Genomic DNA, 24,704 nt, shown 5'->3' on the forward strand with positions numbered 1-24,704 from the left:
GGCGTCTGCAACATTAGCTAGTTTTGTTACAAGAGCGTTTCGCCCATCAGACTATCATTGGAATAGTGGGCGAAACGTTTCCACAGTACCCAGGGAGAATGTGAAAATCCTTCATTCGATAGGATATATACACCATGAGGTGTATTTCCCTCAGTTTATGTTGAAACCTTTACGACCCTAGTGTAGTCGATAGGCTTTAAACCCTATTATGTATATATTACACTAGTCTTTCACTCACCAGCGAGAGTCCTACGACGATCCTGGCGAAGATCAACAATATATAGGATACCCTAGCAACGAATGGCTGTATCAGAGTGAAGATGCTGGCGGAGAGTAGAGCACAGCCTAGCACTCTGTGTGGGCCCCAGAGCTCTGCCAGGCGACCCCCGGGCAGTTGCGACACTACGTTGCCGTAGAAAAACGCCCCGACCACCAGCCCTTGTGTCCACTCGTCCCATGGCAGGTCACCATTCTGTGAACACAGCTTGTTGCTTAGCTATTGACGTCAGAAGGCTTGAATTACCCACACGATTTGGGGAATGAGAATTAATAGTAATATTGTTATTAATTTTTGTTATTACTGTTGGAATACTTTTATTATCATTAGTGTATTTTTTATAATTTTAAATATTAATTAAAATAATTGAGGCCAGAAGAAACAAATGCAGAGGAAAGACGAAAAAAACAGCAGTCTCTTCGTTTCTTTCTGAAGGATATTATCACTCGCTCCATAGTCTTAATAAAGAAGAAAAACTGTCATTTGTTACCGGGTCTATGTAAAAGTCAGAGTTTAGGGGGCAACAATTGCACCTCCCATTCTCAAGTGATGTGAAACCATACGGGTGTAATAATGCTACTAACGTATGTGGTGTGAGATGTGATATCATTATCAGGGGCTGGGCAAGTATGTTGGCTGGTGAGGCTTCCCTGGGCCCTCTCCACGGACACGTCCTCCTCGGTGGCGTTGAAGACAGTGAGGAGTGTGGCGTTAACAGACGTGTGGCCAAGTGTGGCGTTGCTGTGCTTCACCATGGCCACCAAGGCGAAGTTGATGTTGACACGCAGAACGTAGTTGAAGGTGACACCCAGGAAGGCCAGCAGGGAGACGACGTACCGTGCTGGCAACCATGCTTGAACAGGAGAGATATAGTCGTAATTATAGCGAAGGAAGTTACAGGTTTTAGAGACTGGATCCAAATGGCGTACTGACAATTTTGAAAAAAAGTACGTTGTATAATAAGTATTTACCTGGACAGCGTTTCACTCTGTAAAGTTTCATTAAATATGACCTAGATAAAGGTCGTATTTGAGCAAAAAGTTCTCCCAACTAAAAGTTTCTTCTGCAGCATGTCTTCGTTCTTGGAAAGAGTGATAGAATATTTCGAATTGTTAAGCATAAATAATGAAATGAACACTTGAGATTTTATGCATGGGCAGAGAGGAGTAGAAATTGTTATAAATAAAGAGCTAAATGCGAGTGTAGGTAAAGAGGAAGTGAGTGAGGTAGTGGACACCTTCAAAGAGGGTAACAACACAAGAGATGAACGCGATTACGATTGAGACAGTGAAACCGGCGGTAATATAATTTGGAAATGGTTGGAGCATAAATTTGAAATATAAGCAAAAAAATTGATCTAATGATTAGCAGAGTACGTGTATAATTCTTTGTTTTGCTGGAGGCTTTACTTTTTTGTTCTTGTAACATTTATATTTGTATAGGGAAATGTAAGGGAATAAATCTGATGAGTACACAGCGTAAATTATGGTAGCATTATTATTGAGAGTGATGGGAAAAGATAGACTGCAGAGCCGAAAAGAAACAAGGTGGATTTAGGACAAGCAGATGTGTGAATTGTCTGCAGTGAGAAATAAGAGGAAAAAGCTGTTGTTTGTATGGATTTGGAAAAGGCCTGTGATAGGATGGATAAAGGAGCAAAAGGGACGTGTTATAAATGCACTGAGTGAGGCTCAGGTTAGGATACGTAACACAGAAGGGGATCTTTTTTCCTGTAAAAGTTTCCTTAAACAGGAACATGTGATGCCATAGTGTCTAATTCATTTATAGGTAAGATTTGTCAAAGAAGTGAATGCTAGAGTATTGGGGGGGGGGTCATTAAAGATAATGAACCTGATATGAAGGAAGGGTTGTCATTATTGTTGTTTGCTGATGGCGGAGTGGAAATTTCAGAAAATAAGTATCAAAAGTTGGTGGAGTTTGAGAAGGCATGTAAATGAAGGAAGATGAAGTGTGCACAGAAAAAAAAAAAAAACCAAGGTGATGAGAAGAAGAGCGAGTCTTGGCATTGGAAGATTGGATGAAGTAAATGTCAATAATTATGAGTTCATATGATAGTAGATTGATCTATGAAACATACTGTGGATCACTGAATATATGAAGGAAATAGAATATCAGTGTGGAGGAGTCTGTGAAAAGAATGAAATCTGTCAGTGAATGCAAAAATGGGAGTGTATACAAGGGCAGTGGTTCCAAGACTTTTTGGACGGGTATGAGGCAGCCCGAGTGCATATGAGCCTACAACAATTTGAGCAACGATAAATCATTTGTAGATGTACTTATACTGTAAATTGCTAAGAGATGCATTAAAAATAATATCTTAGACTCCCTAGAATAGCTCTTTTGTAGGTCAGAAAAGGTAAAAGATACAAAAACATCATCTAAAATACGTGTGTGAGTGTGTAATCGGATGTTCACTCGAATGTAACCCTGCCAGCAAGCATCTTATAATTCATTTAAGGAAAAACACAGCCTTGAACTTTGGTCTTATTCATCAGGTGGCCTTTGGCTGTGGCTGACATGTATCTGCGTGGGTGGAAGAGGGACGCAAAGTACAAGTGGGCAGCTGTGACACACCGTCTACGGTGCCCAACAGATATATGGACAATAGAGATACCTGGGAAGAGCGTTATACAAGCATAAGGAAGAATCAAGCGTGGTAGTGAGGCGCAATAGGAGAACAGTTTGGTTTGATGGTTGACCACAACGATAAGCTTTGCTCAAGGTCTTCTCGCTCCAGTTGAAGTTTGTACATTGCACACTCTAAACGGACAGCTTGAAAGAAAATAGTTGCCAGGTGACTAGGAATGACTGCATCTGAATTTGCTTGCTAGAGGCTTGACTGATTGAAAACTTTCTTTTTGAACAAAAATGCTGGAAGTTGTAATGAGTGCAGTTTCTAAACGCTTTCTCTTAAACTTATCACCTTCTTCAATAACTAGTTTGGCAAATCTCTCTCTAAATTTCTAGAGTACTATTACTGGCTTTCAACTTAATTATTCTGGAGATGTAATATCAAGTCCAAAGAAAACCAATATTATCAACACGCAATTAGCCAGTCTGGATATCGTCTCTTCAGTGTGCCCACAACCAAGCCATAAATACGCTGTTGAAAATCACTGATGGTTCTGAATCACCCATGCAGTGTCAAGATTTCATTAATTTAGTTGAGTTGAACTTCAGCCGTTTTACATACGATGGTAACTACTGTAAACAACCCTTGGGCATGGCCATTGGTTCACGCCAGTATTTTCACGGAATATTTGGAGACAGAATGTATTTTTCATGCAACATCATTTCGGATATATCGTGGATGAGACAGATCAGTGATTTCTTGATTATAGGTCCTAAACATCTCGATTTACCACAATACTGAATCCTCGATACAATTCACTTTAGAAAACGAATGAGGTATAACACTCCTTTTCTTGATATCTTCATTCACTAACGTAAATGACAAACTGCTGGTCACAGGACGACGCTAAAACAGTGGTGTCATGATCGGATATTTTTTTTTCTGCACGCCTTCAAGATATGCATCCCAGAATTTCTAGATAAAGAATATAACACTTTCAAAGATAGCCTTTTTGAATTACAATATCCCACATTCCTCTAAAAGACTGCAGAAGCAAAGCCACTAAAATACTCAACACCAAGAACCGAAAAACAACATTGTCAATACCTAATTTTGTCTACAGGCACCGTATCTGCATGACAAAGTATTAAACTCTGCCAAGAGCAAAGTATCAGTCATCATTTAACCCACTATATGGGAACTCAAAACACAATAAAGAGTCAATAAGGAAATGCTTCGTTATATGAAATTCCTTGAGGTGATAAAATATATCTCGGAAAAACTGCCACAATTCCGCTAATGCTTATCAACGAACATGCATAAATGCCACACCGGAGTATTTACTCTAAAAAAGTATTTACTCGAAAAAGCCTGTTGTACTTTTTTTTTTTTTTACACAAGATGTTGATATTCTTGTACCTGTTATTGTTACAGGTTAGTAGTCACCAGGAAATGTACTGTTGAAATATTTTTTTTTCTTTTGCTAAGACTTGCTAACTGTCAGACATCACTCCTGACGTCCATTATCTGATTTTTACCTCGGAAACGTTCAGGTTTTTACTTTGATAAAAAAATTCAAGGACAATACAGACGTATGTCCATACATCATTCGGGATGGACATCAACTTCACGAATAATGTTTCGTGATTAATTGATTTACTTATTTATATTACTTACAATTTTGAGTTAGTCAAAGTATCAAGTTGTTAACGGAATTTAATAAACATTCCATGCCAAAAGAGAGCGAAACAAAGGCGTGAGACTGGTAAAACGAGTTGAAGGGTACCGGGCTACCAGTTACTGGTCAAGCATGTTGAAGTGCTCAGCCGGCGTTTTTGGGCAAACCACTACGCACGCCCCGGCCAGTTTTTCAGTAATGAATTTACACTCTTGTTGTTTTTCAAATCGACAGTTGCAGATTAAGTCAAGTCGGCCAGTTCTGGCTTAAAAGACCGATAGATACGTCACACACACACACACACACACACACACCTGTGTGAAGCATTGGTTTTAAACGTTGCAGTAAAAGAGGAGGCTGGAAGCAGTGGAAATGTCATGTCTGAGCACAATGAGTGGTGTGAATATTATGCAGAGAATTCGTAGTTTGGAAATTAGAAGGTGCTGGGTTACTAGAGTATAATCCAGAGGGTTGAGGAGATGTTACTGAGGTGGTTTGGGCATTCAGTGAGGATAGAGGAAAATAAGATGACTTTGAGGGCGTATAAATCTGTAGAGGAGGGAAGGAGGTGTAGGGGTTCTCGAAAAGGTTGGAGGGAAGTGATAAAGGTTTTGTATGCAAGAAGCCTGGACATCTAATAGGCGTGTGCGAGCGAGTTAGACAAGAGTGAGTAGAGGCAACTGGATTTTGTGACTTGACGTGCTGTTGAGGTGTGAGCAAGATAACAGTCATGGACCTTGTAATTCATGGATATCAGTTAGCTGGACTTGAGTGGAGATATTAAAGTTTGAAGGGGCATCTGAGCAGTAGTGTCAGCACAACTCTAGCAAGACAGTGATAGATTGAGAGATTCTTTTGTTTCAGGTCACCCTACCTTTGTGGGAGAGGTCGGTGTGTGTGTGTGTGTGTGTGTGTGTGTGTGTGTGTGTGTGTGTGTGTGTGTACTCACCTAATTGTGGTTGCAGGGGTCGAGACTCAGCTCCTGGCCCCGCCTCTTCACTGATCGCTACTAGGTCCTCTCTCTGCTCCCTGAGCTTTGTCATTCCTCGTGTGTGTGTGTGTGTGTGTGTGTGTGTGTGTGTGTGTGTGTGTGTGTGTGTGTGTGTGTGTGTGTGTGTGTGTGGTGTAAGTACAAGAAACGTATAATGATCACTTGTCGTTGGTAAACGTTTCACATGGCGAGAAACACACAAAATAAAGTTGGTCTAGAGTATATTTCGATCCCCAACTGTAGTCCTCTTCAGCAGACACACAAATTGAAGAGGGAGCATGTCCATGTAGGGAGGAAAGGGGTAAAGAGTAAGTACCTTAGATGAGGGGTCACGACATGTAAACCATCATATCATCAATGCACAGATTCATTAATAGAGGTCTAGATAAATGGAATAAACATCGAAGTAACGACAAAAAGCAAGTTGGACATGTGCATGAATAGCTAAGTGTGAGTAGGAACGACCAACATATTAGTACAGACTGGCGAATAGACTTTGTTTACAATCGCTATTTATTCGCTACAATCAAAACTGTTCCTCAAAATCCAAGTTCACTGTCAATCTCAGTGAGTATTGGCTAAACAAATCCTCACTAAACCTGACACCGCTGTCACAAAGCAACAGGTGACCTATCGGCACGTTTTACACGTCACTGACTTCTCAGCCTCTACTTAGTCTAGTGGTACAGGTAACGGTACGATAGTACAGACGAATTGTGGGAACAAAACAAATGCTCTGTTAAAGGGAACGAAACAAATGCTCTATCAAGACGTTTAGTGAAGGAGGCGATTCGTCACCAGCGTTTTTTTTTTTTTTTTTCAAATCTTAATGATTGAACACTTAGTACTGAAAAGCTACCAGTGGCAAAACGTTTCCTTCAATAAATGTCCGAATTGTGCCTGTATATTTTACTTCTAGGTATTCTGATAAAGAAAAGGCATTACAGCAGAGTGAAAAATGTTAGGAAATGGCTCTCATTCGTAGCACCAGCACCATCACCCAGAACCAGGAAAAATTTCTAGCTTACATAAATATAGCATTAGAACTCGACAAGAGTCTAATGCACTGTTTATTCCGTGAGAGAGATTTTGACCAACCAACTGATTTTGGAAAGGCCACCCTCCTCACCTGACATAGCTCTGCGCCTCGCGATTCTTTGTTACTTGTTCTCCCGATTATGCATGTCTATGCTTACCATCTACTCTCCATAGATTTGAAAAAAAAAATAATCTCCAAGCAAAATGTTGCCTCTTATTATTAATAAAGGTTTTGCAATCTGTTATACCACATTTTCTTTTATGTATATTCTTTAGCCAGTGATCCTGCTGGTGTTGGGGTAGACTGGGCAGTGATCCTGCGAATGTTGGGGCGACCCTGGACAGTGGCCTTTTCAGGTGTTGCATTTCATGAAACCCTAAACCCTTGGTCAAGGAGGCTTGACCCTCCATCCAGATACCAGACTGTTGTTGATCGTCCTCTACACTAGAGAAACTATTACTAGTTATTTCGTGTTAAAGCCCCATTAATCTCGTTGAAGACTTGATAAACCATACATGAGTCATGTTGAAGACTTGATAAAACTTTACAACGAAAAGTTATTCCATTGAAAGCTTATCTGGCATCTTGTGTCTTGGTTTTCAAACTTCAGGTTTGTCAAACCTGAAGAAATTCCTCGTTTTCTGAAGAGTAATAAACCCATAGAAGTGTTCAAGACCGAAACAAATTTTCTAAACAGATTTTTAGAGTAATGAATTTAATGAAGAGTCTTCAAGAAAGTAATAAATTAATGAAACAGTCTTCAAGACAATAAACCTATGGAACAGTCAAGACAATAAAGCAATGGAACAGTTGTCGATAGAATATAATAAAATTAGAAGTCTTCAATAGAGAAATCAACTTATGGAACAATCTACCCGCTGAAGCTGTCCAAGCCAACACTGCAACAGTCAAAAAAAAAAAAATCAAATAAAAACGCTCGTCAGATAAACTGGAAGGACCATACAAGCCACAGACATGCTGTCATCTCAATGCTGTCATCTCAAAGCAAAGAAGTCATGATCCGCGTAACTGCAGTTACTTTACCCTTCTTCGGACCGAACTTAATTACCTCCCTCCTCTCCCAAGCGCTGTATGACCCTCATGAGTTTATCAGTGAATAAATGATGATTAATTTCCTGGGTGGCGGTGTGCTAGGGTACTCCTAGCAACTGGATTTTGACGTGGTCCCAGCACCTTGCTCCTGAGTACGGAGACCAAGTTAAACATCAAGGCTTAAAAAAAAGTGGTTGCCGTCTTATTATCAAGGAGCATCTACGCCGGGCAAAACAAAAAGGCACAATATCGTGACGGGAACAATACACAAAGAACCCGCACATAGGAGAGAGGCGCTTATGACGACATTTCGGTCCTACTTGGACCATTTACAAAGTCACAGTGTGACTGTAAATGGTCCAAGTCGAACCGAAACGTCGTTTGTAAGCTCCTCTTTCCTATGTGCGGGTTATTTATGCAAAATTGGTAAATATAATTCATAGTTGCGTGATACATACCAGGGAAGTGAGGTGATACCTGACCTTTGACGGGTCTGACCTGGCGTCTGTCATATCCGGCCTGCCCTCTATCGGTTCCGAGGTGACCTCTGTCGGTTCTGACTTTACCTCTGTCGGTTCCAACCTGGATTCCGTCGGTTCCGACCTGGCGTGAGGCCTGGTCGTAGACGGAACCGCGGGGGGCACTGACCCCCGGAACTCGCTCCAGGTAAACTTCCTTCGGTTTCGATTTGACCTGTATCAAATCGAAATGATGTCCTTGAAAATAATTTTGCTAGGGTTTTTAACTATGGATAACTTGCTAAACCACGAACTCTATGATTAGTCTTCGGCACAGCTGGAAGGTGCGGAGAGAGGGAGGGAGAGAGAGAGAGAGAGAGAGAGAGAGAGAGAGAGAGAGAGAGATTGATTTCCCTATATTCTCTAGAACTGTTGAGAATTTGGTAAAAGGACTTTTATATGTAGAAAAAACAGGCAGCACATTACTCTAAGTAGAGCTTTATCAAGAAGAAGCTCTTCTTTATCGTGGAAATAAAGAGCTCGCTAGACACATACTGCACTTTTCAACAAGTTTTCCTATCCTCACATCTGTCAGGAACTTCCCGTCGTCTTCGTGTGCGATCTTGAGTGGAGGGTTCAGTGTAAACGAAATTTGGCCAATGTTGCGACGTTCTTCCAAGATGAGACGTACGTACGTACGTACACACGTACTTGTGTGTGTGTGTGTGTGTGTGTGTGTGTGTGTGTGTGTGTGTGTGTGTGTGTGTGTGTGTGTGTGTGTGTGTGTGTGTGTGTGTGTGTGCGTGCGTGCGTGCGCGTGCGTGTGTTCTCTTTTAGGTTTTAACGCAATGTTTTTGACCTTAATACTAGCGGGCGAGGCGCAACTGGAGGCCACCTGCAAGATCATGGCATATATTTAAACGTTACCTCATACAGGAACCCAAAAGTTTTTTTTTTCCAAGCTGTTGAAACCAGCCTTTATAACAAGACAGCGACATTTGATTAAAGTTCTTCTTGTTCACTTCTATATCTATCTATCTATCATATATATATTATATATATATATATATATATATATATATATATATATATATATATATATATATATACAAGGAATTCGCGAGAGCATGCGAAATATACACAAACACTGATCTCTGGCTGAAGGAGACTCGAACCTACGAACCTTAGGACAAGGTACGCAGTGCTTTACCAATCTACCCACACTGGACCAATACCTTGGCGTGTAGCTCATGCTACACGCCAAGGTATTGGTCCAGTGTGGGTAGATTGGTAAAGCACTGCGTACCTTGTCCTAAGGTTCGTAGGTTCGAGTCTCCTTCAGCCAGAGATCAGTGTTATATATATATATATATATATATATATATATATATATATATATATATATATATATATATATATATATTAGTGCCGAATAGGTAAAACTCGCGATTCTGGCTTAAATATCAACGCTCTTCTTGCCGAATAAGGCAAGCGAAAAATTGTGTATGCAATAATTCCGCAAAAATCATTCTGAACCTAACGAAAAAATATATTTCACTGCGTTTATTTATTAAATTATTGTAAACTTATCTAAAATATATTTAGTTGGATTAGGCTAATTTAAATTTCATTTGTTATAATAAGGTTAGGTAAGTTTTGTAAGGTTCTCTTGGTACAAAATTATTAATTTTTACATTAACATAAATGAAAAGATATATCTTTAAACGTATAAGAAAAAAAACTAGAGAGGACTTAATTTTAAATGAGTTCTTGCTAATTGACCAATTTGACCTATTCGGCACATGTATATATATTGCGTTGAATAAATTTATAACGCTCCTCTTGAGAAGCCTAATGTTAAGGTCACTGTACAACATCTCAAGAGCAGCTAAGAAAAACTTGATATTATTCAATTGCCCACTACATTTAACAGTTTATGTTTTAGCCTATAAAATCCTAGGTTCATTTTTTTTAGGTATTCTAGACAAGATCCAAGACAGGAGGCAAACACAGTGCAACTAATAACTTTTCATCTGTTGACTTAAACTTGAGTACCTGGTTGTGGTCCCTCAGACGCCACTGATGCCCATGTTGGTTGATTTGCCAGGTTTAAAATCTGTCGACTAATCCAAGCTCATTGAGGCCACACACACATATATTATACATGTGTGTGTGTGTGTGGTTGTTTTGCACACACACACACACACACACACACACACACACACACACACACACACACACAAATATTATATATATATATATATATATATATATATATATATATATATATATATATATGAGATGTGCACGTATCGGCAGCCAACAGGATATATACCCTTATCGGTGTATGTGTCCTGTTGGTTGTCCACTGACACTATGACATATATTAGGTGTGACCAAGGAATGGCTACCTACCGCATGCGTCTCATTTGCTCACTCACTGCAGCTGAACTTGATCCATAATGAAAGTAAACTTGGATCTTGTCTCACGAGCCACAATGAATAAACAAGCTGCACCCTGCCATGACTTGCTCACGTTTGACATGTGATTAGAATCTCTCCACCCTTATTCACTTGAAATAATGTATTGAGTTTTGGGACAAATTTTTCCCTCAAAATGCAGTTGAGAGAATAAATTTGATTAAAACCTTATCGTTTAGCTTTTCGTAACTAATTTTCTATGGAATTGCATGTAATTACGCAACGCACTGACAACAGTTGCCAGGGTCTAGTAATGTTGGTAAAACTATCGACAATCTGTGATCTGTTAGGTAAAAGGACACAAGTGCAACTAATGAGACATTCTATTGTGGCAACTTTTCGCTCTCCAGGAGCTTTGTCAAGCCGTAACTTGTCAAGCAGTAATTTACGGCTTGACAAGGCTCCTGGAGAGCGAAATGTTGCCACAATAAAATATCGCATTAGCTGCACTTGTATCCTTTTTCGTAATAAATTGCCAGGTTAATGAAATATAAAAACAATTTTATGTAATGAAAAGGTTATATCTACATTTAAGTACCACAAATTTAAGAGTGTCTTATACACACCTTACACAAATTGAAGAGAGTCTTATACACACCTTATACAAATCGATTCTACGCAGTCTTGCCGCACCACTGACCTCATTATCGTATAGAAAAAAACATTTTAGGGAGTTTTATATGTTGAGTAAACTAACAAAAAACTGCTCGTTTGATTTCCAGGATTTCTGAATGTCAACAGGGCCAAAAGTGCTGAATTAAGTGTCAGTCGAGTGATGCCTGGCCATGGTTTCCATACTGGGCTGCTGAGATGTCCTTACCTGCCAAGCATCGAGTTTTTGACCAGCGATATGTCTTCATATGTGTGCGTGTGTGTACGTACGTACTCACCTATTTGTGGTTGCAGGGGTCGATTCACAGCTCCTGGCCCCGCCTCTTCGTTGGTGGTCGCTATTAGGTCCACTCCCTGCTCTGTGAGCTTTATCGTATCTCTTCTTAAAGTTATGTATGGATCCTGCCTCCACTACATCTCTCTCCAGATTGTTCCACTTCTTGACAGCTCTGTGACTGAAGAAATATTTCCTAACATCCCTGTGACTCATCTGAGTTTTCAACCTTCAGCTGTGACCCCTTGTTGCTGTGTCTGAAACATTCTGTCCCTGTCCACCTTGTCAATTTCTCTCAGTATTTTATATGCCGGTATGTCCCCTTTATCCATCCTGTCCTCCAGTGTCGTCAGGTTAATTTCCTTGAACTTCTCCTAGTAGGACATACCCCTTAGTTTTTGGACTACTCTTGTTACAAACCTTTGCACTTTCTCTAATTTCTTGACGTGTTTGACTAGGTACGGGTTCCATACTGGTGCTGCACACTCCAATATGGGCCTGACGTACAGTGTACAGTGTCTTGAATGACTCCTCACTCAGGTGTCGAAACGCTATTCTTAGGTTTGCCAGGCGCCCATACGCTGCAGTAGTTATTTGGTTGATGTAAGCCTCAGAAGATTTGTTCGGTATGATACACTAAGATTCTTTTCCTTGAGTAAGGTTTGCAGCCTTTGGCCCCTAGACTGTAATCCGTCTGCGGTCTTTTTTGGCTCTGCATTTGGCTGGGGTTAAACTCCAGGAGCCAGTTGTCTGACCAGGCTCGCAGCCTGTCCAGATCCCTTTATAGTCCTACCTGATCTTTTTCAGTTTGAATTCTCCACGTTAGCTTCACATCGTCTTCAGACAGGAATACCTCTGAATCTATTCCTTCCGTCATGTCATTCACATACACCAGAAACAGCCCCGGCCCTAGAACTGACCCTTGTGGAACCCCGCTCATCACAGGCGCCCACTCTGACACCTCGTCACGTACCATCACTCGTTGCTGTGTGTGTGTGTGTGTGTGTGTGTGTGTGTGTGTGTGTGTGTGTGTTTAAGCAACCCGTCGTCATACCATGCGTGAAAAACATATGGATTATAAAGGTCAGGTGTGTCTGGGAACACCCAGATACCAAAAAATTTCAAGGCCTTTTTCGTAACGTACTTAGTTGCGGCTGAATAAGTTTTTAGGTTTATATAACCTAACCTAAGCTAAATTAACCCTAATCTAGCCTTTACCCAACTCTAACCTAATCTATGCTAGTCTTAGCCTAATCTATGCTAGTCTTAACCTAATCTATGCTAGTCTTAACCTAATCTATGCTAGTCTTAACCAAACCTAACCTATCCGTAACCTAATCTAGCTGAACCCTAGTCTAACCCAGTCCTGAGTTATACATAAGAACATAAGAAAGGTGTACTGCAGCAGGTCTACCGATCCATTCTAGGCAGGTCTAAGTCAAACTCACTAAGCCAGTGGTTCCCAAACTGGGGGTAAATTACCCCCTGGGGGTAATTTAACCATTTTTGGGGGTAATGGAGGGGTGACAGAAAAAAAGTTATGAATTCTGAAAATCAAGAAAACAATGCGGTACCCGGTATGAGGATTATTGTTAACTTTGTCTTAGTATATAAAGTTGTAAAGTAAACCTATTATAAGTAAGTAATAAAGTTAAACCAAATAACAATAAACATCAAAAACTAATATACAGTATTAGAAAAGAAGAAATATATAGCTAAGTGTGTGGAAACCCAAAAGTATTTTGACAAGTATGCTTCAGGACAAAAGTCACTCAGTAGCCCAGATCGACCTGTCCAGTACGCGTCACTCACTTCCTGAGGCTGCCTCTATTTCACACTGTCAGTTTATCTGTGAGCATCAGCCGAGGTAGACATAAGCTGGTATGTATGTGCACTGCCCTGTGCAGTATATAGTTAGTATTTACCCACTGTTACTGTGAATTTGTAGCTATTATTAATTTTATATATAATGTATGTGTGGTATGTGGGCTTGAAACAAGCATGCATCACTACTTTCCAGAGAGTGACCAAGAAACAGCCACTCTTCAGTGGATCATTCATCCCTTCTCTGTACCTGATGATGCCATTCATGATGATGATTTCCCTGCAAAGGAGGAGTGGATCACAATGCGAGCCAATGAAGCCTTGAAAATCGAATTCCAAAACCAAAATGCAGATTCCTTTTGGATTTCACGACTACCTGACTCGCCAACTCTGTCCAAGAGAGCCTTGAAGTTGTTGGTATCATTCTCAACAACGTATCTGTGCGAGAAGGGCTTCTCAACTGTGCTGGGTATGAAAACAAAAAAGAGGACTCGCTTGAATGTTGCAAACGATGCCAGACTGGCACTTTTAACCACGAAGCCAAGAATTCCTAAACTAGCTTCAAGTATGCAACTCCATCCATCCCACTGATGTTCTTGACATCTTTGGTAATAGTCATTAGAGATGCACAATGTTCAAATACAATAAATAAAAGAAAATATCTCAAGTGTTTTAATTTAGCCATATATATCAATAATAACAACATTTTGTGAAAGGGGTAACATGCTTTATGTGGCATGTTAAATTGGGTAACAAGCTGAAAAAGTTTGGGAACCACTGCACTAAGTCTAATCAAACTTAACCTAACGAAAAATATTAAAAAAATGGGTAACGTGTGGATATTGAGACACTGACGCCAGGTAATGCGTAAGAAAACAAATGGAATAAAATGAGACTGCTTCTTTATTGTGAAATTCTGCACTTAGACTTCCGAATATGTTTTTATGTCTCTTTGAACATTCTTACACAGTGGTTGTGGCATGCAAAGAGTACGTAACCTTTATTCGGCGCACGTACACACCCTCATTTACAGGCTATCTCCCCCAACCAGCGAACCAGGTTGCTAAGAGTTGATGATGGGGCCCCGTCGTTCAACTAGTGACCAGGTTCTAGCCAATAAGAAGATGGTTTTGGCAATCGCAGAGGTTATGTGGGTACCGCTCTCCTGTCTGCCCTTGTCATTCCCATTCTAGAGCTGGTTGAAGCACGGTCTGCTATCTTGTGGCTTCTATTTCTGCTTTGCTTACCGTGGAGTGCACTATACTTATCACTGTACATAGTGTACATATTGCTGTTATAAATTGGTGAAGGATAATATAAGTCTAAACTTTTTCTACTGTGTTTATTTGCTCCCATTACACCCGGGGTAACAGGCCATTTGAATCCTGGGTTGTAATAGTGGTCCTATATAGTTCACATGCTGAACTGGTGCTTCATACTTCAGTAAGCGTCTGACGTATACGTTGTACAGTTTCGTGAATGCCTCTATATTTAGATGTCGAAACGCTGTTCTTAGGTTTGCCAGGTGCCCATATGCCGCAGCATTTATTTGGTTGATGTGCGCCTCAGAGGATGTGCTCAGTAATGAAGTTATTTTTTGTAGGATTAATGGTAATGCAATGCTAGACAACGTACCAAACTTGCTGAGTGATATTATGCTAGCTTTCACCACTATTTTGACATTTCGCTCTATGTATACGTGATAAACTCTATACAGAGAGAAATATTGCCACAGTAAAAAGTTGTATTCCTGTATTCCACCATCTGTAATCTTTCCTTTCCTGGTAATGACTGACAAAATTAATTTTAGCCGTTTAGATATGAATATTTATCTGAATCCTACAACAAAAAATATATTAAATATTTAGCTGAATTTAAAAGAGTCTTTTACAATTCTAACTTATGTGAGTTACATTAAGATCACTCGTTAGGTTACCATGATATAAACGGAAAACCATTCTCACTGAACACTTATGTTTTTTTGAAGTCACAGAACTCTGTGGGATTCTTCATGTCAGTTATCTCACAGTTGTTAAAATTCTGATTCTGAATAAACGTATATTAGTGCTATACTGGGTTTAGTTCCAGTCCTGTTGCGCTATGTTTTGCGTGCACTGAGATAGAGAGGAGCTGGGCTTACTGGATATAGGGATACCTTCCTTGGATTGCGTGGCGACGGAAACACATTTAGATGTGTATGTATTCTTCAGCGCTTTATGAGTCATTCGAGCATAGCTGAAGTTCTTGAATAATGTTAATAGTAATTATTTAAACTTGATAAATTTGCAGAGCGAAACGTCGTCACAATAAAATCTTGCTATGCCTTTGTGTCTTTTCTTCACTGTCAAGCCTATTCCACCAGGCTTACGGACTCGCTCAAATTCAGTCTTACGATTCCGAAAAAATGCTAACAAATGTAATCCGAGACAAAAAAAAATTTATAATCTGCCAAGACATCTTTATTTATCTTCGTCGAAATATTAATGCTTCACAATGAGACGTTAGCATTTGGTGTACCAAAAAAAAAAAAAATTATTTTGAATGCAGTAAGTGAGCGTTACTTGAGGACACAAGTGGCTGCATTTTAGGAAAGTATTGAAGATATGAGGAACAATATTTGAATATAAATGCATGGTCGGAAAATATTAGTTACCGTCTCTTGGCGGTAGGGTAGCCACTACCTGTCTCCAGTCTGAATATGTGCACGGGGAGGTGTGTATCTATCACTTTGCACGGGGAGGTGTATATCTCTCACTATGTGCACGGGAGGTGTGTATCTAACACTATGTGCACGGGGAGGTATCTATCACTGTATGTGCACGGGGAGGTGTGTATCTATCACTATGCACGGGGAGGTATCTATCACTATGCACGGGGAGATGTGTATCTGTCACTATGTGCACAGATGTTTGTGGCTCTGTTTATACGATGAGAAGTGTGTACGTATCAGTGTATTTATTAGTGTGTCTCAGTGTATATACACTGAGATGAATATGCCTCTCTTACTATATGCACCGAGAGGTATGCATCCCTCAATGTATATACCCTGAGGGTTGTGTTTATATACATAGATGCACCGAGGTGTATCAATGTATATATACACAGGAGTGTGTAACTGTGTATACACAAGGAGAGAAGTGTAAAGCTGTGTACATACGCTGAGAGGTGTATATTTCGCATCGCTCATGCACCAAGAGGTTAATATAAAAATGTTGCCTAACATCTCATCCAGAAAGACCATATTATAGGCAAGGGGTAAAACCATCTTTCCTACTTCCACTCATCGCGGGGCAGGATATAAATATTAGGCAAATTTTCACTCTCTTTGCAGAGTGGCGACGAGAAACACTCATAATTTTCAGCTTAACGTTCTGGTACTGTATTTTAAAAATAATGCGGTCCAAAAGGAGTCTTAAAGAAATATTTTACATGGAAGGGAATTAGATCGTCGACGGGAATCATCGACCCAGCCATTCAAAGGTAACACACAACGCCTCTGTTAGGTAAATGTCTACACCCATGAGTTCATAGGTAGGCACTGGTATATATTATAACGTAACGTTATGCCGTACAGTATTATAATAAAAAAGAAGCGCTAAACCACAAGGGCTATACAGCTATGCCGTACAGTAATACGAAAACTTAGGCGAGATGTGTTGCTCAAAATCTTATTAAACATTAGATCAAATTGTACTAATTATTAAATCCTGTAATTATTGCTTGTTAATTTGTCTATAATCCTAGCTTAAATCTCAAATCAAGTGACAATATTCCTTCATTATACAGTCCACATCTTTTTCATTCCAATATTTTTTTTTGTGTTGCACTGTTCATTATAATAACGTATAGCATCAGTGCACATTTTATCTAAATTAATACACTAAGGTTCACACGTCTGGGAAATGCCTTCAGGAGTGCATAGAATGAGGCGACTGTCAGCGACCTCGTTCACCCAGGAATACCTCCCAGATGTGTTCTCTTTAGGTATTCCAAAATCGGTGCTTTTTAGTGGTTGCTTGATTTTTTCTTTTTTTCTTATTTTTATTTCTCCTGGGGGAGGGACTCGTACAACTATTGGCGTGTGCAGATGCCAATAGTTACATGTTTCAAACATTCGAAGAAGGTATATCGTACTTTGACGAGGGTGGTGAGTGTAACTCCATCGTTAAACGAGTACGACTGAAGGGGTTCTATGTAAAATAGTGGAACTCTATCCCATTATACTTGAGTAGATCCCTTTAGAACAGCACCAGCCTTTATTGAACGATGCAGCCTACGAACAAGATATTACCCATGAAATTTAGTGTTGGTGCAAATTTCCCAATAGTGTAAAATAGTTAAGAAACTTTAATCACTGGATTCCGCGTGATGACTGGAAAACACTTTAATCATTAATATTTTTCTCAAGGTAAGGTTCACATTGTTATTATGTTACCTAAGTCCCAATTTACCAGTTTTAATAAACCGTGGTTTTGATTTCATTTAGTAACTCAAGAATACCTCTTTTAATCTGCTTGAAACCAAAGATGATGATCATTCTGTCTTATAGATGGTAATACGTTTAGATTGTGTAGGTGTAAATTTTTCATTAAATATACGAATATTCAATAATAAGTGGAATTGGTGACAAGCAGAAGAATGCCTCATCTCACAGGCTTCAAACCTTTAACATCAGTTTGTCATATTTAAAGGGATATGTGTTATTTTAGTAGTCTTTGTAGCCTCTAATTAGCAAATTTTTTTAGTAAAAATTTGTAATTTTTTTTACAATGTTACATATGTGATATTTCATAGTAAATTTTATTTAAATCTGTCTAACAATTTCCTTGACTTAGTGGGAGTAAAAACGTCGCTGGATAATGAAACAGTTTGACACATCAATTATTTTTTTGAAATTGAGACACATGTGCAACATCTGGGTATCTTTATTGTAGACATTTCGCCATCCAGTGCCTTTATCAATACAAATTCCAGGACATAACTTGAAGACAGGAGAACTATATACAAAAGATGAGGTAATCAGTCCCTCAACCTAGCAGTAGGTGCGAAGAGCACCGTAGTCGTGGAGATTCTGAGAATCTCAGAATCTCCACGACTACGGTGCTCTTCGCACCTACTGCTAGGTTGAGGGACTGATTACCTCATCTTTTGTATATAGTTCTCCTGTCTTCAAGTTATGTCCTGGAATTTGTATTGATAAAGCCACTGGATGGCGAAATGTCTACAATAAAGATACCCAGATGTTGCACATGTGTCTCAATTTCATCTTGTCGGTATTGTATACCATTCTTGTACAGTGATTTTTTTTTTTTAACAAATAAGTCTACGGAAATTGGTTGCCAACTATCACTGGGTGATTGTCTTGCAGTATATACATTCACGTGTGTACATATGCACATGTATACATACGTACATGTATATAGCACATACAGAGTAGCATACGTACTCAGACATGTGCACATGCATACGCGTATGCATAAATATGCATAAGTGCACACAAACATACACAGAACAAGCGACTCTTTACAAGAGCCTCTGACAGTTGGTAACTTACATAAACGCATATGCATACGTATGCATAAGTACACATCTGTATATGTACACTTATAAAGTTTACTTATATACATACATTCATGCAAATCACAACAGGTGGGGCTTGAATTCTTGGCGAGTCGCAAAACACACCACAGCCATACTGGTGGTGTCTTGAGAGTCGTCTGTAAAAAAAAAAAACTGCATTTGTGTTCACAGTGGGACGAGGCTAACCTTCCTATATAAAAACATTATCTCTCGGTCCACAGCAGGATTCGAACCTGCAAACTCGACATTAGAGTACACCGTACTTTAACCACACAGCCAGACTCCAGATAATTTCGCCCGCTTGCTAATTGTTTAGCATATATTTATATACCTAGGTGGATGAATTTTATTGGACTAGCATAGTCCAGTGGTTAATACATTGGCCCGCGAGTTTTAGGACTCTCTTTCCATGGGTTCGAATCCACACCCATTCAGTAATTTGTCTCCAATCACGTTTTTTTTATGATTTCTTGATACTTGCACACATACATGCATACATATAAACATACATATATGCTCATGTATACAAAGGCACATGGATAAAGCAGGGGTGCCATGAATACACTGAAAGACAACACAGTGCTGTTCAACATCTTCCTATCATCCTTAAGGGACTATTACCGATAGATCCCTGTCTATCTTCAAGAGGGAACTGGATATGTTCGTAAAGCCAGTTCCTGACCAGCGGGCTGTGGTTCGTTCGTTGGACTGCGTGCGGCCAACATTAGCAGCCTGGTTGATTGAACATTAAAATGGTATAAAATACCGACAGGTTGTTAGGTAAGACACATATGCAACAGTTAGGTATCTTTATTATGAAGATACCTAACTGTTGCATATGTGTCTTACCTAACAGCCTGGTTGATCAGGACCTGAACCACCGGGAGGTCTGGTCATGGACCGGACTGCGGGGGCGTTGTCCCCCGGGATATTCTCCAGGTAGGTAGATATACACACATGTGCATAATACGTAAAAGTGATCATACGTACATGCATATATACGCACCGGCACACGTACGCAAATGGCTGCATGCATTCATATAGATTCATAAGTAGGTAGTAGGTTGGTAGACAGCAACCACCCAGGGAAGTACTACCGTCCTGCCAGATGACTGTGAAACAGAAACCTGTAACTGTTTTGCATGATGGTAGGATTGCTGGTTTCTTTTTCTGTCTCATAAACACGCTAGATAACAGGGATATCTTGCTACTCCTACTTACACTTTGGTCACACTTCACAGACACGCACATGCATATATATATATACATACATCTAGGTTTTTCTCCTTTTTCTAAATAACTCTTGTTCTTCTTTATTTCTTCTATTGTCCATGGGGAAGTGGAAAATAATCTTTCCTTCGTAAGCCATGTTTGTCGTATGAGGCGACTAAAATGCCGGGAGCAATGGGCTAGTAACCCCTTCTCCTGTAGACATTTACTAAAAAAGGGAAGAAGAAAAACTTTATAAAACTGGGATGCTTGAATGAGCGTGGATGTAGTGCGGATGACAAGAAACAGATGATTGCTGATGTTATGAATGAAAAGAAGTTGGATGTCCTGGCCCTAATCGAAACAAAGCTGAAGGGGGTAGGGAAGTTTCGGTGGGGGGAAATAAATGGAATTAAATCTGGAGTATCTGAGAGAGTTAGAGCAAAGGAAGGGGTAGCAGTAATGTTGAAGGATTAGTTATGGAAGGAGAAAAGAGAATATGAATGTGTAAATTCAAGAATTATGTAGATTAAAGTAAAGGTTGGATGCGAAAAGTGGGTCATAATAAGCGTGTATGCACCTGGAGAAGAGAGGAATGTAGAGGAGAGAGAGATTTTGGGAGATGTTAAGTGAATGTATAGGAGCCTTTGAACCAAGTGAGAGAGTAATTGTAGTAGGGGACCTGAATGCTAAAGTAGGAGAAACTTTTAGAGAGGGTGTAGTAGGTAAGTTTGGGGTGCCAGGTGTAAATGATAATGGGAGCCCTTTGATTGAACTTTGTATAGAAAGGGGTTTAGTTATAGGTAATACATATTTTAAGAAAAAAGAGGATAAGTATAAAAGATATGATGTAGGGCGAAATGACAGTAGTTTGTTGGATTATGTATTGGTAGATAAAAGACTGTTGAGTAGACTTCAGGATGTACATGTTTATAGAGGGACCACAGATATATCAGATCACTTTCTAGTTGTAGCTACACTGAGAGTAAAAGGTAGATGGGATACAAGGAGAATAGGAGCATCAGGGAAGAGAGAGGTGAAGGTTTATAAACTAAAAGAGGAGGCAGTTAGGGTAAGATATAAACAGCTATTGGAGGATAGATGGGCTAATGAGAGCATAGGCAATGGGGTCGAAGAGGTATGGGGTAGGTTTAAAAATGTAATGTTAGAGTGTTCAGCAGAAGTTTGTGGTTACAGGAAAGTGGGTGTGGGAGGGAAGAGGAGCGATTGGTGGAATGATGATGTAAAGAGAGTAGTAAGGGAGAAAAAGTTAGCATATGAGAAGTTTTTACAAAGTAGAAGTGATGCAAGGAGGGAAGAGTATATGGAGAAAAAGAGAGAGGTTAAGAGAGTGGTGAAGCAATGTAAAAAGAGAGCAAATGAGAGAGTGGGTGAGATGTTATCAACAAATTTTGTTGAAAATAAGAAAAAGTTTTGGAGTGAGATTAACAAGTTAAGGAAGCCTAGAGAACAAATGGATTTGTCAGTTAAAAATAGGAGAGGAGAGTTATTAAATGGAGAGTTAGAGGTATTGGTAAGATGGAGGGAATATTTTGAGGAATTGTTAAATGCTGATGAAGATAGGGAAGCTGTGATTTCGTGTATAGGGCAAGGAGGAATAACATCTTGTAGGAGTGAGGAAGAGCCAGTTGTGAGTGTGGGGGAAGTTCGTGAGGCAGTAGGTAAAATGAAAGGGGGTAAGGCAGCCGGGATTGATGGGATAAAGATAGAAATGTTAAAAGCAGGTGGGGATATAGTTTTGGAGTGGTTGGTGCAATTATTTAATAAATGTATGGAAGAGGGTAAGGTACCTAGGGATTGGCAGAGAGCATGCATAGTTCCTTTGTATAAAGGCAAAGGGGACAAAAGAGAGTGCAAAAATTATAGGGGGATAAGTCTGTTGAGTATACCTGGTAAAGTGTATGGTAGAGTTATTATTGAAAGAATTAAGAGTAAGACGGAGAATAGGATAGCAGATGAACAAGGAGGCTTTAGGAAAGGTACGGGTGTGTGGACCAGGTGTTTACAGTGAAACATATAAGTGAACAGTATTTAGATAAGGCTAAAGAGGTCTTTGTGGCATTTATGGATTTGGAAAAGGCGTATGACAGGGTGGATAGGGGGGCAATGTGGCAGATGTTGCAGGTGTATGGTATAGGAGGTAGGTTACTGAAAGCAGTGAAGAGTTTTTACGAGGATATTGAGGCTCAAGTTAGAGTATGTAGGAAAGAGGGAAATTATTTCCCAGTAAAAGTAGGCCTTAGACAAGGATGTGTGATGTCACCGTGGTTGTTTAATATATTTATAGATGGGGTTGTAAGAGAAGTAAATGCGAGGGTCTTGGCAAGAGGCGTGGAGTTAAAAGATAAAGAATCACACAAATCGGGAGTTGTCACAGTTGCTCTTTGCTGATGACACTGTGCTCTTGGGAGATTCTGAAGAGAAGTTGCAGAGATTGGTGGATGAATTTGGTAGGGTACGCAAAAGAAGAAAATTAAAAGTGAATACAGGAAAGAGTAAGGTTATGAGGATAACAAAAAGATTAGGTGATGAAAGATTGGATATCAGATTGGAAGGAGAGAGTATGGAGGAGGTGAATGTATTCAGATATTTGGGAGTGGACGTGTCAGCGGATGGGTCTATGAAAGATGAGGTGAATCATAGAATTGATGAGTTGAAAAGGGTGAGTGGTGCACTTAGGAGTCTTTGGAGACAAAGAACTTTGTCCTTGGAGGCAAAGAGAGGAATGTATGAGAGTATAGTTTTACCAACGCTCTTATATGGGTGTGAAGCATGGGTGATGAATGTTGCAGCGAGGAGAAGGCTGGAGGCAGTGGAGATGTCATGTCTGAGGGCAATGTGTGGTGTGAATATAATGCAGAGAATTCGTAGTTTGGAAGTTAGAAGGAGGTGCGGGATTACCAAAACTGTTGTCCAGAGGGCTGAGGAAGGGTTGTTGAGGTGGTTCGGACATGAAGAGAGAATGGAGCGAAACAGAATGACTTCAAGAGTGTATCAGTCTGTAGTGGAAGGAAGGCGGGGTAGGGGTCGGCCTAGGAAAGGTTGGAGGGAGGGGGTAAAGGAGGTTTTGTGTGCGAGGGGCTTGGACTTCCAGCAGGCATGCGTGAGCGTGTTTGATAGGAGTGAATGGAGACAAATGGTTTTTAATACTTGACGTGCTGTTGGAGTGTGAGCAAAGTAACATTTATGAAGGGGTTCAGGGAAACCGGCAGGCCGGACTTGAGTCCTGGAGATGGGAAGTACAGTGCCTGCACTCTGAAGGAGGGGTGTTAATGTTGCAGTTTAAAAACTGTAGTGTAAAGCACCCTTCTGGCAAGACAGTGATGGAGTGAATGATGGTGAAAGTTTTTCTTTTTCGGGCCACCCTGCCTTGGTGGGAATCGGCCAGTGTGATAATAAAAAAAATCATAAGTACTTGTACACAAGTGTATGCATCCGCACACGCATATATAAACAAAGTTAATGTACGCATGTACTGCCATACACATACACAAAAGCATTTATACATGCATACATAAAAAACACACGCATGCATATTTTTGCATTAAAATTTCATGACTGCCTTCTATCATTCCTTTGGTATACTTTGATGTAGAGGGGGCTGGGGTAATGAAATACGGGGATATCTTTCTCGGATCGTGCAGTGACTAATTAATTCGACTTGTTAATTTTCCAGACTGATAGTGCTATCTGTCTGCATTCTAACGTAAAAACAACAGCCTAGCTGATCAGGATTTTTTTTTACACAATTCCTCTTAAACACAAAGATTTTTAAGACACCAAGTTTCATCCCCTTCCCTCTTTCCATAGACCAAAGTAGAGATCGAAAAGTTTGTAAACAAAACTAGACGAGACAAAAAAGAGGACCACCTTGCCTTATTCTTAAGCAATGACCAAAAAATATACTAAAACGTTCAGTTTAATGTAAAAAAAAAAAAAAAAAAAAAAAAGCCAACATAGGGATGGGTTACACAGCCAGCTTATTATTGTATTCATGGAGGGAAGTGGTAACCTCGTGAGGGTCATAACAGAGCTGGGGAATGAGTAGCCATCAGGTTTCAAGTGTGGGAGTTACGGCCCCGATGCACTCATGGGGTTAGCCAGGTAATCAGGTACTGCTGAGGGTAGCGAGGTAATCAGGTACTCCTGAGGGTAGCGAGGTAATCAGGTACTCCTGAGGGTAGCGAGGTAATCAGGCACTCCTGACGATAGGGAGGTAATCAGGCACTCCTGACGATAGGGAGGTAATCAGGCACTCCTGACGATAGCGAAGTAATCAGGCACTCCTGACGATAGCGAGGTAATCAGGTACTGATTACCTCACTATCCTCAGTAATCTACTAAGGGAGTCCTCGGCAGATTGCCGACCTTTCTCAAACACTAGTTGCTAGTCTAACATGAAGTAGGGAGCACTAGTTACCTACTTTATAGTTCAGCCCATCCTCGCACCACGAGAAATCAATGTTCGGATTTGCACACTTCAATGTTTTCTCTAGCTATCTCTGTGCCATCCGTCTCGCCGCAATTTGTTTTAATTCTGTTAATTCGTATTTAAATTTGAATTTTATAGAAGTATATGTAACCTAACCAAATCGAACCCAACCCTAACGCAAC

General features: G+C 40.0%; 1 protein-coding gene across 1 annotated transcript in view; it reads right to left on the minus strand.

Moving 5' to 3' along the window:
* Positions 1 to 24,704, minus strand: part of LOC128696583 (sialin-like) — a 152,205-nt gene that overhangs the window by 15,494 nt on the left and 112,007 nt on the right. Inside the window, exons 3-5 of the mRNA XM_070094628.1 lie at positions 8,090 to 8,324; positions 862 to 1,130; positions 239 to 472 (exon numbers count right to left, since the gene is read on the minus strand). Coding sequence (XP_069950729.1) covers positions 239 to 472; positions 862 to 1,130; positions 8,090 to 8,324 — 738 coding nt within the window. The remainder of the gene's footprint in view (positions 1 to 238; positions 473 to 861; positions 1,131 to 8,089; positions 8,325 to 24,704) is intronic.

Source organism: Cherax quadricarinatus, chromosome 47, assembly GCF_038502225.1.
Source record: "Cherax quadricarinatus isolate ZL_2023a chromosome 47, ASM3850222v1, whole genome shotgun sequence".
Classification (NCBI taxonomy): domain Eukaryota; kingdom Metazoa; phylum Arthropoda; class Malacostraca; order Decapoda; family Parastacidae; genus Cherax; species Cherax quadricarinatus.